The 18081-nt window shown below is 38.7% G+C and overlaps 1 protein-coding gene across 1 annotated transcript in view; it reads left to right on the top strand.

Moving 5' to 3' along the window:
• The window catches only part of LOC139744106 (aconitate hydratase, mitochondrial-like), a 39798-nt gene extending 22626 nt beyond the window's left edge, over window positions 1–17172 (top strand). Inside the window, exons 12-22 of the mRNA XM_071654563.1 lie at window positions 203–308; window positions 714–807; window positions 1630–1767; window positions 3785–3896; window positions 6347–6469; window positions 7689–7844; window positions 8875–8972; window positions 9446–9539; window positions 12692–12824; window positions 14147–14268; window positions 15821–17172. Of these exons, the coding sequence (XP_071510664.1) occupies window positions 203–308; window positions 714–807; window positions 1630–1767; window positions 3785–3896; window positions 6347–6469; window positions 7689–7844; window positions 8875–8972; window positions 9446–9539; window positions 12692–12824; window positions 14147–14268; window positions 15821–15958 (1314 nt within the window). The 3' untranslated portion in view covers window positions 15959–17172. The remainder of the gene's footprint in view (window positions 1–202; window positions 309–713; window positions 808–1629; window positions 1768–3784; window positions 3897–6346; window positions 6470–7688; window positions 7845–8874; window positions 8973–9445; window positions 9540–12691; window positions 12825–14146; window positions 14269–15820) is intronic.
• Window positions 17173–18081: the final 909 nt, after the last annotated feature.

Below are 18081 nucleotides of genomic sequence, written 5' to 3'. Positions count from 1 at the left end.
AACGGTGAGTACAAGTATTTTAATGTACAAAAGTTGGCCTTTTCTTTGTGAAATGATGCATTCCATATCTTCTCAGGACCATTCTTCATTGATGCTGCTTGGAGCTCTGCTGATTATGTTTTTACTGTACTTCATGTGCTACTGCGTATTAAAAGCGTGTAGTCCTTACGCATTTCACCCTCTGAATTGATCCGATTGTCAGCTGGAACCCCACATCAATGGACCCTTCACCCCTGACCTTGCAAACCCTGTGTCAAAGGTTGGAGAAGTTGCCAAGGAGAAAGGCTGGCCTCTTGACATCAGAGTCGGTAAGTGCGGCTGTTGTGTGCCAAGTAACTTTCAGTCGGCGAGATTGCATTCTGATCTAAAAGGTGTTAATGTAGACCTTTTTATTTCCAAGATCAGTGAGTGTCCAAGCAGTGCTGATTTGTGAAATGACTGGAAAGGCCTATAAATATGCTAATAGAAATTATATGTCTATGATTCATAATGTATCTCTGCTTTTGGAAGCAGGAGTAGATAATATTATGAAATACATGTATTTAAAATCTGATGTGACAAAACGTTTTGTGGACTATAAATGAGAACCCTCCCCCCCAAAAAACAGACAAACAAAAAACAAAACAAAACGAAACAAAACACAAAGAAGTGACTGCAAAATTGGAGAAAAAAAAATTGAGATGAAACATTGTGTGACTGTGATAATGTTCCAGGTCTAATCGGGAGCTGTACCAACAGCAGCTACGAAGACATGAGTCGGGCCAGCAGCATCGCCAAGCAAGCTCTCAGTCACGGAGTCAAATGCAAGTAAGTAGTCAATATCTCTGGTGATATACCTTACGGATCTGGAAGGCACTTGTCCAAATATGAGACTACTGACCTGTTTTGATATGCAAGTATTGTTTTAGCACTAGAATTATAAGGTGGGGCCAGAACACCATACTTCTTAAGAACTAACTGTTTCTGTTTTTATCTTTCTGGTGTGAAATCATTTGTGTAAATGTGTTGACAACATCGACACCACACTTCTCTTTTGCTTTTGCATTCGTGCAACTATCAAAGGGACACATTACCCCCCCCCCCCCCCCCCCCATACCTCATAAGATGAGAAAGGGAAGTTATTACATTACTCTTTCTTCATTGGATCGAATATATAAAACCAATTCATACAAAGATAAACAACAGAAAGATAAATGTATTATTATATTATTATTGCCGCCCACTAGGGTACAGTGGAAACCGCGTAAAGCGCCGATCATCCATGTGTCTGAGATTATGTGCATCGAAACTCACACTGATCGGCAATGGTCTAGAAGCCTGTCAAGATCCTTCGGCTGTGTGTGTACTCACAAAGAGATCAGTGATAAAAGTTGTACACAATTCATTATGGTGATTCTGAAATAATACTCAACAGGGCCCACCTTTTCACTCCATGAATTCCCATGCTAAGGGGTCTATAAACCTTTGAATTTCCATAATTTTTACATGATAGGGCCTGTTTTAATGAGACCTTGTCATTCTGCTCATCAGATTTTGCTCTCTCTATTAATGTCGATGTCAATGAAACATGACATAGCATTTTACAGTGACGTTTATGTACATTGTGTTCGCTGTGCTTCTGTTTGCCAGGTCTGCCTTCACAGTGACTCCCGGTTCGGAGCAGATCCGTGCCACCATCGAGAGAGACGGACAGGCGGCCATTTTCAGGGACTTTGGTGGCATTGTCCTGGCTAATGCATGTGGTCCGTGCATTGGGCAGTGGGACAGGTAAGTAAAGAATAGGGGGGGGGGGGGGGGGAGAGATGAGCTATCAAGAAAACTTGGTAGATAGATAGGTAGATTGATGGATGGATAAGATTAATAGATGTTTAGATTGATTGAACAGCTGGATAAACAAATGAAAGGAAAGGCGGATAGATGGATAAATGAATGATTAGAAAGTTGGATAGATGTCTACATATAGTTTATGAATAGAGAGAAAGAGATAGAGTGGTAACTGGATGAATTGATGAACTTTGAAAAGAGAGAGGGGGGTAAATAGATTGATTATGGAATAAGAGAAAGAGGAGCAAGAGGGAGAGATTGGTGCAGATTAAATGAGAATGTAACAGTAGTATTTAAATGAGACCTCCGGATGATTTTCAGATTTTTACATTTATACCTATTCTAACGGGGGGTCAATTTGACCCCCCCTTGACATTTCGCGCCGCGATTCCGTAACGCGCAAAGATTTTGCCGCGTCGTTTCATGACTTTTTTCTTTGAAGTCTCCCACATATTTTGAGACAAAATTTGCGAAGTCTGGGTACACCGTTCTGAAGTTATGTAATGTTTTGCGTATGCATGTCAACCCGAAAATGGCTCAAATTCATGATATCGTGTGCAAATCCAATGCAAATTGTGTCTTTTGGTTAAATTGATATAAATTAGATTATTTCAACTTTTAACCATTGATATTAATCAATTTTAGTGTAGATAAGCTTGAAAAAGTGCCTGCAACAAATTTTGGCCAAAAAACAATAGAAAACAAAAGGTCAAAAATACAATGAAATGCATAAGAAATTAACAGAACAATAAAAAACAAAAGAATCTGATTTTGATTGTGCTATTTTTTTACAAGAAAATTGTTCAATGTGTCTTGAGGAACTCTTACACAAAAATTTAGCAATCGTTCAGCCTTTTTAATGGAGTTGTAGGTGAAAATATGATTTCATGCATAAATTTGCAGAATTAATTTACTAAAAATAGAAAATCAAAATTTTTCTTTTTTATGACCATGTAATCTTGTAGTTGACATCCGCCTCTATGCTCAGGCAAAATTTTGCGGCGATCACGCCATCGGCGGCCGAGATCTGAAGGGGGGGGGGGGGGGGTAAATTGACCCCCTCCCCAGTAAGAACTTGGTTTCAAATAGCCCAGTTAGAATAGGGTTAAACACCTATAAAATTAGTTATGCTGAGGACAGAGTTTCAGAATTTGTGATAATTGGGATGAAGAATAAGAATATTTTCAAAATTTAAAACAAATTGCAATGAACAAGGATGATGACATGGCAGAGTCACCATAAGAATGCATGAGTTGGGGCTCAAGGAAGCAGAACAAAAGAAGAAGGCATGCATAGATTATACACAGGGGAACTCGCAAGCAAGCTGTATTGTAATGGAATTACACTGCTACACTTCTCAAATGTGTGAACCTCCTATGTCATCATCCTTGTTCAGTGTAATTTGTTTAAGATTTTTCAAAGTATTGTTTCTCTGCTCAAGAACTACAATAAATTCCACAAATCTACACATGTAGTTGTCGATTTATGTACTACGTGATGGGAAATTATGAAAATCACCTGGAATGTCCCTCTAAGATTGAGTATGTGAATGTCTTGTGTTCAATGCAGAAACCTGTAAAAGAACATTTGTGATACAAGCTGAGTTATAAAGATGTAAGACATAGGGAAGGAGAAAGAAAATGGAATGAAAATCTGGGAAATGAGTGTAATTATGATTTAGGAAAATGACTTTTAGCACTCTTGGCTAGTTTAGCATGTTTTTGTTTTACTGTGAAATCAGAGAGATGCTAGACATACAGCATTGTTCATCTATAAATCAACCAAATTGATATGTTGCTGAAAAATCACAGGGTTTTGCTCTCTGAACATTGCTCAGTTTCATTATTAATACTTGCCAACCTGCATTTCAGTGGAACTTGATGAATGTTTCTGTGCATTCATTTGAAAAAATATTCAAGAAATGATTGCAAGTGTTTTCCTTTGTGTCTTTTGCCTGCAGGCAAGATGTGAAGAAAGGGGAGAAGAACACCATCGTCACTTCCTACAACCGCAACTTCACAGGGCGCAACGATGCCAACCCAGCCACTCACGGCTTTGTGACGTCGCCTGAGGTGAGCAAAGCTTACTGCTTCCATGCAACTCTGTGTATACTGGAGTGACTTTGTAGTGAAGCATACAGATCAATTGGGATGCTTGTGGATTCCTTGAAGAATGGAATCGTTAAAACACAAGCAGCTCAGATTGCTAGGCATAGACGATGACCATGTGCTAATTCGCAAGACAAATTGAATGTGGCACACTGTCTGAGGCAAGCAATGTGGCATGTTGTGGGCTGGTGCTGCTGTAGCTTGAGTAGGTTCATTTCACATGATTACTGAGAGGGAGTATTTTAGGATGTTGCGTAGTCAAAAAATGGAACTGGTCGACAAATTGCCCTCCATCAACGTAATTTGTCAATCAGTTGCAATATATACAACTCAACATGTGAGTGTTGAGTTGTAGGGTTGGACCTACTACTCATCGACCGCCTAATTGTCCCCGCCGAACGAGTTCGAGCAGGGGACTATGAAACGGGCTCCTTACGTGTGTGTGTCCGTCCGTGTGTCCGTGTGTCCGTGTGTCCGTGTGTGCGTCCGTGTGTGATAAAAATCTTCAATTTGCTACTTCTCTGTCATTTATGAGCCAATTTTGATTCTGTTTGCTTTATATGATAGCACTACATGGGAGCTTTGAAACTTCTACACAGAATTTCAGTTGTGACCTTTGACCTTGACCTTTGACCTATATTGTACATTTTGCTACAAAATGCTACTCCTTCGCCATTTCTAACCCGATTTCGATTCCGTTTGCTTTATGTGATGGCACTAGTTGAGGGCTTCAAAACTTCTACACAGAATTTTGACCTGTGACTTCTTTGACCTTTGACCTTGATTTTTTGACCTGTATTGTACATTTTGCTACAGAATGCTACTCCTTCGCCATTTCTAACCCGATTTCGATTCCGTTTGCCTTATGTGATGGCACTAGGTGAGGGCTTCAAAACTTGTACACAGAATTTTGACCTTTGACTTCTTTGACATTTGACCTTGATTTTTTGACCTGTATTGTACATTTTGCTACAAAATGCTACTCCTTTCGCCATTTCTAACCCGATTTCGATTCCGTTTGCTTTATGTGATGGCACTAGGTGAGGGCTTCAAAACTTCTACACAGAATTTTGACCTTTGACTTTTTTTAACCTTTGACCTTGATTTTTGACCTATATTGTACATTTGCTACAAAATGCTACTCCTTCGCCATTTCTAACCCGATTTCGATTCCATTTGCTTTATGTGATGGCACCAGGTGAGGGCTTCAAAACTTCTACACAGAATTTTGACCTTTGACTTCTTTGACCTTTGACCTTGATTTTTGACCTGTATTGTACATTTTGCTACAAAATGCTAGTTCCGGCGGGGACATATATTACGCACCGCATAATTTCTGCTTTTCCTTGTGTTTATTTGCTTGATAAGAATGTTTAACACTGTAATTCACGTAAAAAACTTGACCTACGTGATTGAGAAAATCCAGCTCTATCAAATGCCGTTGTTCCCTTTTCGATTCGAAGTTTCAGTGCAAAAATATCGCCGACGAACTTGCATGGCCTCGTTTCAGCTCCCCGCGGTAAATCGCGTTATTAGGATCGACCGCTGTTTTTGCATTGACAATGCACGCAAACCGAGTTGTATTGAAACCGTGTTGTACGAAGCTTTTTAGAAGCCTTTTAGAAACTTCCATAGACATTACATTGTGCTGTCATTACGATTCGGTGAAAATATTCATTCGAAATTTTGTCCTTGATTAAAACCATTAATGAACAGTGAATTATCGCGTTTTCCCACACCATCCTCATCTAGCATTCAAAGCCAATCCATTTTTATGTGCTTTGCGCGCAGAGAAGTGCGTACTAAGTGTTCAGTGCGCGAATTATACGCGGTCGGTTTAAAAGAAGGTGGTCGATATGTAGTAGGGCTACCATATATATTGACGCCCTGACTGTAACTGTTTCAAAGTTTTTGGTGTTCAGTAATTGTACTTGAATGTGTGAGCTCTTGCTTGTGGGTAGGTTATAGATCCACAGCATGTAATCTTTACATTCATGACTGATGATAATTTAAGACGTTGCAACTGATTGACAAATTGCCCTACATCGACGTAAATAAGCACTGAATTGATCAGTGCTTTAGTAGTAGCCATGATGGAAAAATCATGGGCGTACATACTAGAGCAGGATTCGAACCTACGACCTCCTGATCTCCAGACAGGCGTCATCTCCACTAGACCACCGAGCTTCCGCCCGACAGCAAGTGTTGGTTCTAATCCTTATAGCATGCAGCGGGTACTGCGTAATTATTCAAATTCATGAAATTCTTCCGTCGAGATGTTTTCATTGCAACTGATTGACAAATTGCCCTACATTTCAAACGTGTTAACAATGATACTCCCATCATGCTGAATGTCCACTTTCACAGCTGCATTCCATACAGATACCTATTTTGTCTTCAACGCTATCCCACAGATCACCACTGCCTTGGCGCTAGCTGGCAGACTGGACTTCAACCCGGAGGTTGATGAGTTGGTTGGGGCCAATGGAGAGAAGTTCAAACTGGACAGTCCATATGGCGATGAACTCCCCAGCAAGGTAAACCCTGATCTAAGTGATAAAAATATTAGTTGTATCTGTGAATTTAGCTTCCTGTGAAGATACATCTCTCTTCTTAAACTAATGTACTGTAAAAGTGGATATTTTTAGGCGACTAATTTTTCGCGCTTAACCGGGTAAGAAGAGTTTCGCATGTTTTTAATTCCGCGGAATCACGACATCACGCACAGGAACATATGGCAAGCAAAAATATTCACGTGCTTTTATTTTCACGCTAGTTTCTGGTTGCGCGAAATCGCGAAAATTTCCACTTTTACAGTATAGAATGTGTCGTGTATGTGCAGAGTTCTTTTTGTTTCTTTTACCTTGAACCCTGGATGTCTGCTTGGTTGAATTAATTTGAGGAAAATTGGACAATCGATGCAAAAGTTATGAATTTTTAAAATTTTTGTGTTGGAACCGCTGGATGAGGAGACTACTAAAGCTTGTGATTCATATGCATACAACAGTATAAAGAAAATATAAAGAAAATTCAACATATTTTCACTTTTTTCACATAATAAAAGAGCACTTGACTTGGCTCTTTCTAAAGGCAGGGGGAATAATATTACCCATAACATTTGTCGGTAACGAGTCGGGGGAATGTGAACTTTTTTCATAAGATGAAATTTTGTGAAATTCTCTTTATATTTTCCTTATATTGTTGTACGCATGTGACATCTAAGTTATTCATACACTGCAGTAGTCTTCTCATCCAGCGGTTACTGCACAAAAACTTCAAAAATTCATAACTTTTGAACGGATTGTCCGATTTTCCTCAAACTTTCAATGATATGTTCTACTAATATTGCTACATTCTCTCAATCTTTATGTTTATGAAGGTGAACTTGTCCTTTAAGTTCACATTGTATACAATTTTTGCATTTCTTTGATTTCTCTTTTTTTTTTGGGGGGGGGGGAGGAGGGAGGGTGTCTTGCTTTCCTTTGTCTTGTCTTCATTGTTGTATCATATCATCTCATTGAATATTGTTTGAAACTGTCGCTATGGTTCACTTTCTTCAAACATCTCACAATTTCCAGTTACAAGTATTACAGTTTCTCTGACACCAGCTAGTAAACTGTTAATTGTTTGTGAATATCTAGAGATGTTGCTTTTGCATTGGCAGTGATAGTATCTTTACAAGTTTGAAAAACCGCCTCCCAAAATGTGTCCTAGTAAAAACTTTGACGACACCCCTGCCACCCCATTTCATTGCAGGGCTTTGATCCAGGCCAGGACACCTTCCAACCCCCACCAGAGGATGGTTCCAGTGTCAACGTCGATGTGGATCCAAACAGCAAGCGCCTGCAACTTCTGTCTCCTTTTGACACCTGGAATGGTCAGGACCTCACAGACATGGTGGTCCTTATCAAGGTATGGTCTAATAAACTGGAGAATGATATACACTCGTGTGTGTTTCCAAAGTACGGTTGCAAATGGTTGGAAGTATCACTAACAGAGTACTGTGGAAGAGTAAGCGAGTGATGAGGCAGTGATGAAATGTTTGTAACACTTTCCGACCATAAAATGGAAACTTTATGTGCAATTTATTGTTTTCACATGGCCTACTCCAATGAACTGTCTGTGTAGAAATTTGTGTGAATTTAATGCAACCACAAAATTGACATGTTAGTATTTTCATGAATTCATGAAAAATACTCATGTATAGAGCGCTGTGTAGAGTTAAAGGAAGACAGGACTGTGTTGAACTGCATTTAGAATTTCTGACAGAGCTCTCTGGAAAATTTGATAAAAGACTTGGCAGTGGCATTGTGTTCGTTGTGCCACTGAAGTGGAGTATGTGACCATGGTACACTGTTTGTAGTACCACTGAAGTAATGTGAAGTGTGACCATGGTGTCGTGTCTGTTTTACCCGTGACAAAGTACTGGAAGTTGTGACCTTAGTCGTGTTTGTAATACACTTGTACAACTAACAAGTTCTGTGAGATGTGCAGTTTGTGTAGTAATTCTGGCAAGAAACCATTGATGGGTTGATAAATGTCTGACAGTAATGGAGCAGTTGGCTGTAGTTCTATCATCATATACTGTAAAGAAAAATTGATGAGTAACTTGCCTATGATGAAATGTTTGTAAGACCACCAACAAAATGCTGCAAAGGGTTAACTGTAGTATGTGTCATCGTAACAGTATAATTCAAACTGTTTTGCAGTTTAAAGAGACAGGAACCAATGTCACAATGTAATTGTGTTGGATCCACTTCTTTAATTATGTGCAACCTCCGACAGAATGTAACCTTGTACTGTGTGACGCAAATCCACTCTAGTTCCTTTCATCAACAGAGCTGCTAACTAGGATTTTTTTTTTGTTTAATGAAAATTTGTGACTTGTAGACTAGAATGTGACTGGGCATTCTACACCTTGCTCCTCCTTGAATATTTACAGGTGAAGGGCAAGTGCACCACAGACCACATCAGTGCAGCTGGTCCCTGGCTGAAATACAGGGGTCATCTTGACAACATCTCTGACAACCTGCTTATCACGTGAGTGCAGTTCCTGAACTATATTACAAGCTGTGTTAACCTTTATTAGTGTGTGAAAACTGCACAGCTATTGCACACATTTCCCGCAGTTAGCCTTGACCTGAAGCTTTCTATTACTGATAAAATCTCACTGGGAGGAAAAGAGTCTGTCATCCAGTTTGATTTGAAGCTGTAAATCATCTACCCATGTTTCAGGGTGTTCTCTTTACACTTTCATGTATTTCCTGTTTTAATCTGACTAGTTTACTGTCTGTTTGGGTTGAATTGTAGATAGGTCTGCATCAGTGATTAGAGCCAATAATTTCCGTTTTTGCTCAATCCCTGGAGAATAAAACAAAAAAGAAGAAAAGAAGGAATGAAGAAGAAAATTTGTGTTTTGAGAAAAGTAGATGTAAGCATTGACAGAGACTAGCCAGAGTAGATGAATTTGTTACAAGTGCTGACTTGAGTGTCGTTGCATATTTTATCAACAGAGCCACAAACAGTGAAAATGGCGAGATGAACAGTGTTCGAAACCAGCTGACTGGAGAATTTGGTGAAGTCCCCAAAACGGCGAGGCATTACAAGGTAGGCAGCAAGTGCTAAGTACTTGTACGATGCGAGCATAATGCTGTTTGTTAGATTCTTTGGTGTTCTTTTTTTTTTTCACGATCTGTTCCCTGAATTTTTAAACAGTTTGTTTGCTGCTGTTGAAATATAAATTTTTGCACTTTCACAGACCTTTGTTGTAAGCGAACTTATTTAGATGTTTGCTTGAGAGTAAAAAACGTGCAAAAGGGAATCTGGTGTCAATTTTCATCATGTTGAAATGGCAGATGCTCTCCATTGAAGTGAGTTTTATATGAGGTACATTCAACTTGTGCAGTTCCAGAGTAGAAAGATATCAGGTTGGAATATGCAGAAAGAATAAGTACAGTTCAAGGACAAAAATTCAGGGGCCAAATCAGTATCCAGAAGGAATTTTTGTCTTCTGCTGCCTCCCTCTTGCCCATTTGGTAGTAGACCTTGGGTCATATGGTTCAAGACTAATATTGTTGTGCAAGAAAGTTAGATATCTGTAACTGTTCATATAAGGATTGCGTTCCTGCGTGATATACGTTTACTTTGAAACAAATAAATGTTGATTTTAAATAGAAGGAAATAGACAGTTACATTTATTGCAGGTAAAATGAGCATCAGATAGGCAGCGGAACAAGCGTAGTGAATTCAGTACTATGTAGTCACATTAGTCAGGGCTCGACACTAACGGTGGCCCGGGGCCACCAAAAATGAAAGTCGGGCTACCAAATTTCCAAAAAGGGCAAATTTGGTGGCCCGCCTCGGGCCACCAAAATTTTTTGAAAAGTATGTCGATAAATTCATAACTTTTTGCGCCGGAAATTAGCAGTTAAATTTGTTCAAAGGATGGATGAAAAGGACTAAATGAATGCCTGAGAGCGAGTGTTGCAAGTTTGTTGAAGTTTATTTATGAGTAGATATGTCCAACTTCTAATTCTTACTATCATAAATCTTAAATATTTGACTCATTAAAAAAAAGGACTTTTAATGTTTTTTATTGTTGTTTTTTCGGGACACCAAATTTTTCTCTCGGGACACCAAAAATTTGAAATTTAGGATTTTGGTGGCCACATCGGGCCACCAAACAAAAAAGTTAGTGTAGAGCCTTGCATTAGTGAAAGGATACGATGGCTGATGGGTATGCCTTGTGCCAAAGTGGTGTAATTCTTTTCTTGTCTTATCTTTATGTCAGTGTTTTTATGAATTTGTTAATTCTGAGTGATGCTGTTTCTCAGGTAACATCAGTGTTTTAAAACATTACATTTTCAATGATGGACATGCCCGTCTGATAAATCATCCAATGGACTGTTTCACAATGAAAGATAGGAGTGTTTGCCCGATGTGATAAGATTGATCTTTCGATCAAGCATGATGTAATGGCAGGGTATGAACACAGCTGGCAAGTATCCCTGATTTTATAGGGATCCTTCTGAACATGTCAATACCTCTTTATGTCTTGATATGAGACTCTCTAAAGTACTACCAGCATTGGGAATCATTTTGCTCATTGAGCTGTGTATAACACAAGTATCTCCATGATTGCTATGTGGAATCTGTTGGATTCGGATGTGTGAATGTTGTCAATCCTGATATAACTTACAACTTGAAAAGGACAGGGTAGACTGTGACACTGCACCAACTCTGTACCATATGTGACCCTGCATCACAAAACCGACAAAAAGTCGCCAGACATGGAGTTTTAGTTAAGCTCAGATTCTTTAAGAGCAGACTCTAAGCTTTAAAATGATGTATAAATCAATTCAAATGGACTCCCCTAACCTTGCTAAGCACAGTCTCTGGAAAAGTGTGAACTGAGAAAAGAGGCTCTGAAGTACAGGGTCTCTTCAAGTGCTTAATCTTTACCCAGCTGAGCTAGCTGTGCAATAAAAGGGACAAAAGACAGGATGTAAACCACTGGAAGAACAACAATGAAGGGATTGTCACATTAAGCTCAAATTGAGCATGTTCTATAAACACCTGTCCATGATTAATGCCAACTTTCAAAGCAGTAGAGTTACCCTTTCAAAAGTTATTAGACTTGAAAGTGAAGAGTGCGTAAAGGATTTCAAGAAATGAAAAGGGGACTACTCTAAGACATATCTGATCCTTCCTGTACTCCCCCAAAAAAGGGTTGGAGAAAAACTGCAGAAAACACACTTTCCCATTCATGTTATGATCCCAAACTAAAGAATAATGTAGAAGAAGTATAGCTCTTTCAGAAAATATGAACAACTCAAGATTGATTCGGTTGACCCATTTCACCTTTTTTGAATCCACATGTAAAATCAAGGGGTGCGACTTTTTTGTTCATCATGTGATGCACGGTCACATATGTGAAAAAAAGAAAAGAAAGAAGAACACAGTGGACTCTCTGCCACAATGACTTTAGAAAGAGTGAATCAATCAAGGTGCAATTTCAAGATATGAACATATTACCTACATCTTACAGAAACCCCATTTGGTTTGCTTTAGTCGTCACAGAGAAATGGAGACCTTTGTAGTGCATGGGAAACCCTTCCCTCCAAGTTTTGTCCATTGTTTTAACACCTTACGAATACACAGTTGTTCATTGTGTTTTGTCTGCTGTCATAACACCTTACAAATACACAGTTGTTCATTGTGTTTTTTACATGTTAATATCTCTTTTGAAAGAGTGACTGCTTGATTTCTTTTTCGTTTTGCGTTTTTGACTAACGAAATGAATAATTCGTTAATCAAAAAGAAAGCAAATTTTTATTGAGTTTGCAAACGTTGATAAGGTGTGAAAAATGAATGATTATGGAAAGATGTTGAATTATTAACTCATGGAAGCTTGAGTTCAGCTCGTCCTCCTTTTTCTTTTCTTTTTTTTTTGCTCTCTGTTTTCTATTCTCTTTTCCTTTTCCCCCAGATTTGTCATCAATATCATAATGAACAATATTATATACATATTTATGTATTTGCATATTGATATAATGTAATGCAAGGACAATGATCAACATTTGTCTGTGACCACTTGACCAAATTAAGTGGGGTTTTTCTGCAAAATTTAGGTAAGAAGTTATAGTTTCGTACCCTTAAATAGCTTTCAGATTGTTCAATCAATTTGAAAATCATCAATGCGGAAATCTGATTGTAATTTTTTTTTTGGACATACTTTATGATTGTGTACTATCTTGCAGGCAAACAACACACCGTGGGTGGTGTTTGGAGATGAGAACTACGGAGAGGGAAGCAGCCGTGAGCACGCAGCTCTGGAGCCCAGGCACCTCGGAGGAAGGGCAATCATTGTGAAGAGCTTTGCTCGCATTCACGGTAAGATTATAGGAGGACGTAACGATTGCCATCGCGTTTAACATGTGCTTATGTAGTTTCATTTATGTATTTATGTCCATGTGCAGATATATACATGTCCTGCAAAATATTAAGTATATGAATGGTTGGATCCGCTATTACTGGGTAGTTAGAAAGGCTGGATTTGTATTGGGTGGTTTTTTTTTCACATCCTTTTTGCAATCGCTGAATTGGAATACTGAAAATGTATGAAATAAATGTCACAAAATTGTTGTATTTATGCTTTAGCTGTGATAGAGAATCTGTGTAGATTGTTTTGCTTGATACTATTAAAACTTTCTTTTAGAATGTCTTTTATGTTGTCACGGGCTATCTCTCCGGAACATAGTCGTAGTGGTACAGTTATTAGGAGATTGTGATTGTGATGTACTGGGTCGGAGAAGTGTGAGAAGACATGTATTGTTCCTTTGAGATTCTGTGATAGATGACGTTGGTAGTGGGCCTCACGGACTGTAGAATGGATGTTGAAGCATGACAGACTGCACTAAGACTCAAGATTCCGGTTCACAATGACTTTATTAAAGCAACATGACACTCGCCTGCTCCACATGACGTTCGGTACATGAATAGCATATAGCAACTCTCCAAGACGAATACATGTATACAGTGCAAGAACTTCTCACAAAACTGGCCTAATCTGCTCCGCTCTCTACATCCTAACTCTGGTCTCAATCTGTAATCTCCAATCTGAATCCAATCTCAGAACTGCCTAACAAAGGGAAACGCTGCTCTATTTATAGTGTCCTTGGCAGTGACCATCCGAATGGCTAGCTGTCAATCACGTTTACAAAGCAGATGGTCAAATTAAACACACCAGACTCAGCGTAAACAAGAAACATAGAATAAGAAGGGAGAGGAGGAGAGAGAGAGACTAGATGGGGAACAAAGAGCAACATAGGAGAGGGAAAGAGAGATGGACTGGACGAGAACAAAGAACAACATAAGCGGGGGAGAGAGAGAGACGAGGCGAGAGACAAAGAACAACATAGACAATAGACGAGCTAATTAAGTCGAAGAGAAGAGAAGAGACAGAGAAGACGCTGAGCTGGCAGTGTACCTCGCTTACACAACAGAAACACACAGAGCATATTACCTAGCTTACGCAACAAAAACACAACAGAGTGTATTACCTAGCTTACACAACAAAAACACAACAGAGTACTAAACACTATACTTACTCATATAATGTATAAATGTAAAACCGTTACACTGTCTAATAATGTATTCTGATCAGTTTTGTGATTAATTTTCTTCTCATTTTGCTTTTTTCCATTGGTGCACAGAAACCAACCTGAAAAAGCAAGGGGTCCTCCCACTGACCTTCTCCAACCCTGCTGACTACGACAAGGTCAGACCGGACGACAGAGTGTCCCTCCTCGGCCTGGCAGAACTTGCACCGGGCAAGGTAATTGATGAATCAGATTCAAGTGATTAGCCAAACTAGAAATAAAATGTAAACTCAATATAACGTATCAACTGTTGAGGTCAAACCCCAGGTTACTTTTGGTGGGTTATCTTGAGAATTATCTTATGCTTTCTACTATCAAATGTAGCACATAATTCTTGCATAGGCAGGCAACTTACAGAATCAAATTTCAGTATTGGTAAATCTCTTGTTTAAATGCCTTATAGTTCAAGAAAAGAGTACGTGTGTGTAACATGAAATTGGCATTATCAATATTGTATTACATGGCAAGCTCTTCAGGCAGCTAATGTGTGACTGTGCAGAGCTACTGACACAAATGTCAGTGTAGCATTGACCTGAAGTCAAAATCATGGTAGCTTGCACAGGTGTATTAGTGGATGGTGTGACATCCTAGAAAGTGAAACTTGTTGGCAAACTTAACCCTAAAAAGACTGGGGGGGGGCCTAAAAGGCCCCCCCTCGACATTTCGCGCGATTACTCTGCAACACGCAATGCCCTCGCCGCGATGCTCTATGACTTTTTTCTTTCAAGTTTCCCGCACATTTTGACACCAAATTTGTGACGCCCGGGGGTACGGTTCTGAAATTACATAACATTTTGTATACGCATGTGAGACCGAAAATGGCTCAAAAATGTGATTTTGTGTACAAAGTCAATGCAAATTGAGTTTTTTCACATGGTTCATATAAATATGCTTATTTTTACTCTCAATGGCTAAAATTAATTTGTTTTAGGAGTATTATGCTTCAGAAAGTGTCTGCCACAAATTTTGTTAAAAAAAACAACGAAAACAAGAGGTCGAAAAAACAACGAAATACATAAGAAATTCATGAAACAATAAAATAAATAAGAAATTAATTTTGATACCGAATTTTTTTTCAAGTGCATTTGCTAAGAATGCCATAAAGAATAATTAGACCAAAAATGAGCACTTTTGGAGCTTTATTTACTGATTTAGATCAAAGAGTCTAATTTCTCGCATAAATTAGCATAATTAATCAAAATAAAATAAAAGAAGACTCTTTTGGAAAATTTAAATATACGATCTTGTAGATTACATCGCACACTACCCCTGTGCAAATTTTCGCGGCGATCGCGCGATCCACGGCCGAGATCTTAAGGGGGGGCCCTTTAGGCCCCCCCCCCAGTCTTTCGAGCTACCAAAATAGCCCAGTCTTTTTAGGGTTAAGATGAAGACTGCCCATCTCCCAAAGGACCACTTGAACTAGACCATCAAAGTTTTCCAGGGCTCTGGCAAGCCAACCACTGATTTTAGAGACTTGTGATTTACAGTGCACTCCCGTTATAACAAATACGGTTATAATGAAATTCAGTTACAACGAAATAAAATTCAGGCCGCAACATTATCGGCTCTATGCACTTTTATTGCTTATTTGTTCAGTTATAAGGAAATTTCGATATAACGAAAAAAAAACTGCCAGTACTGAGGACTTTGTTATAACGGTAGTCCACTGTACAATGCTAGAATTTCAGTATCTACTAATTGTCCTTGTTCCTTCCCCCCTTGCAGCCTGTGGAGTGCGTTCTGAAACACAGTGACGGCACCAGTGACACCATTCTCCTCAGTCACTCGTACAACGAGACACAAATCGAGTGGTTCAGGGCAGGCAGCGCCCTCAACAGGATGAAAGAAGCGCAGGCATCATAGCGACCAACTTGATCAAAAACAAAAGCAAAGTCTGTCTTCTGAATTGAACTAAAAATATGCAGAAAATCTGACAAAAAAAATATGAAGTTGTTGTTAATACATAGTAATATAATCATGTGGATTTTCCCTTTATTTTGCTTACTGTTTAGTCTCATTGTTGAGACAAATTTTTATGCATGGGATGTACATTTGAATTCTGTGGTGTGTACCCAACTATTCATTAACTACAGGTCACACCAATATGCCAGGTAGACAACTTTTTTCTCTCTTTTATTTTCTGGTATGTGACTTCACTGAAGCCACTAGATGGGCCAGAAACATATTTACATCGACGGAATATTAAAACCTATCATCCTCAAACTTGAATTTGTGCTATTTGTATTAATGAAAGTTTGTATGCGACTTGCCACACCTTAAACCAATTTCCCATGAACTGTGTTCTGTTCTTCATTCTGATTTTATTTGTGATTGCTATATAAATAGCCTTAATGAAATATGGAGAGAGACAAAAAATGAAGAGAGAATGTATTGCTTGCAGCGAGTATATCTACCTTGAATCATTAGGCACCAATTTTTTTCTCACAAAGTCGTTTCAGGTATGGATTGGTTATCACATGTATGTCTCTGATGAAGTGAAAGTCATTGTCGATATGTTTAGATCCATGTAGTCATGTTCCTTGTCACACATTTGTAATGTGAGTCAACTTCTTTCAATACCCATATGGTTTTGATTTGCGCACAAAATGACATTATTCATTTAATTATGATAACTTCCATCCTACAGTTGTTGAGGACATATGCAGAATAAGCTATGACTTATTACTAATATTCTTTGTGATATCAAGGCACAATGTCAACCTTTCATAGATATATACATTATATCACTGTTTGAGCTCTTCACCTGTTACAATTAATGAATATATGGTATCATTCTTTATACAAGTTTGCTGCAGTGACTTGGTATGGCTGCGTTCGCAAAGCGCATTGTAATGCTCTGCCTTGTTCACACTTGTGCTAGTCTCGGCATGAAAAGTTGGAGAGAAGTTTTACTGTTAACCACTTGAAATAATATTGAGTGTAGCAGGTCCATTGGTATGCTTGGGTGTCAGAACACAGCTTCAGGAAATATGAATGATGCAGAAAGCATAGAAGTGTACATGTACTGATGTGGTCATTATATTTGAAATATATGGACATTAGTCCCAAAAACTATGAACTGACATTATTAGCGTTGCCTGTGGCTGATATGCGTGTATGTGTGTTTCATATTGCGAAGAACAAAATTGTGTTTGGTGTGCAGCTGTTGTTTCGTGTGTGTCATTTTTATACGTCCATATGCTCTGTGACTTCAGTCTAGCAATTGTTAGTTGTTTTTTGTATGCCCTGTGTGAGTGCAGTTTATTATGCAACTCCCTCTCCATCAAGGGTTACAGTGAGATAAAACCGTGCAAAAAATGGAAGAGCTTGGTCCATATAGGGCTACCCATTCAGTTTCTTTGGACTGTAATTTCTCAGTTTACTGTCCCTTACGTTTACTCATGGCCTTATGTTTCACACTGCCACCCCTTGTGTCAATTATCACCTCTGCCAGTTAACATATGGCCGGACGGAGATTATGTTTTTGGTTCTGTATGTTTGTCTGTCTGTCTGTATGTTTGTGTGTACAAAATAACTTGAGAACGGATAAACCAATTTCATCCAAACTTAAGTGCAGGTTGTGTTTATGATGGAGTGAGAAGAACAATTGCATTTGAAGTTATGAGGTCAAAGGTCAACGATCATAGGGTCATAAAGGACAAAATAAACAATCTCCCAATAACTTGGCAATAAAATGGGAATAAAATGGTTTTAGAATTTATACTTGGGATGAAGAATAAGAATATTTTTGAAATTCATAACAAATTGCAATGAACAAGGATGATGACATGGCAGGATCACCAAGAATGCATGAGTTCGGCTCAAGGAAGCAGGACAGAAAAAAAAAGAGAAATATATGCATAGATTATACACAGGTGAACTCGCAAACAAGCGGTATTATAATGAATTACATATTGCTACATTTCTGAAATATGTGAGCCTCCGATGTCATCATCCTTGTTCAGTGTAATTTGTTTAACCCTAAC

The sequence above is a fragment of the Diadema antillarum genome, unplaced genomic scaffold (genome assembly GCF_040938485.1).
Source record: "Diadema antillarum isolate AM-2024a unplaced genomic scaffold, OU_Dant_1.0 seq00001136_RagTag, whole genome shotgun sequence".
Taxonomy (NCBI): Eukaryota; Metazoa; Echinodermata; class Echinoidea; order Diadematoida; family Diadematidae; genus Diadema; species Diadema antillarum.
The sequence above is the reverse complement of the archived record's forward strand: the minus strand, read 5'-3'. Positions and strand labels throughout refer to the sequence as shown.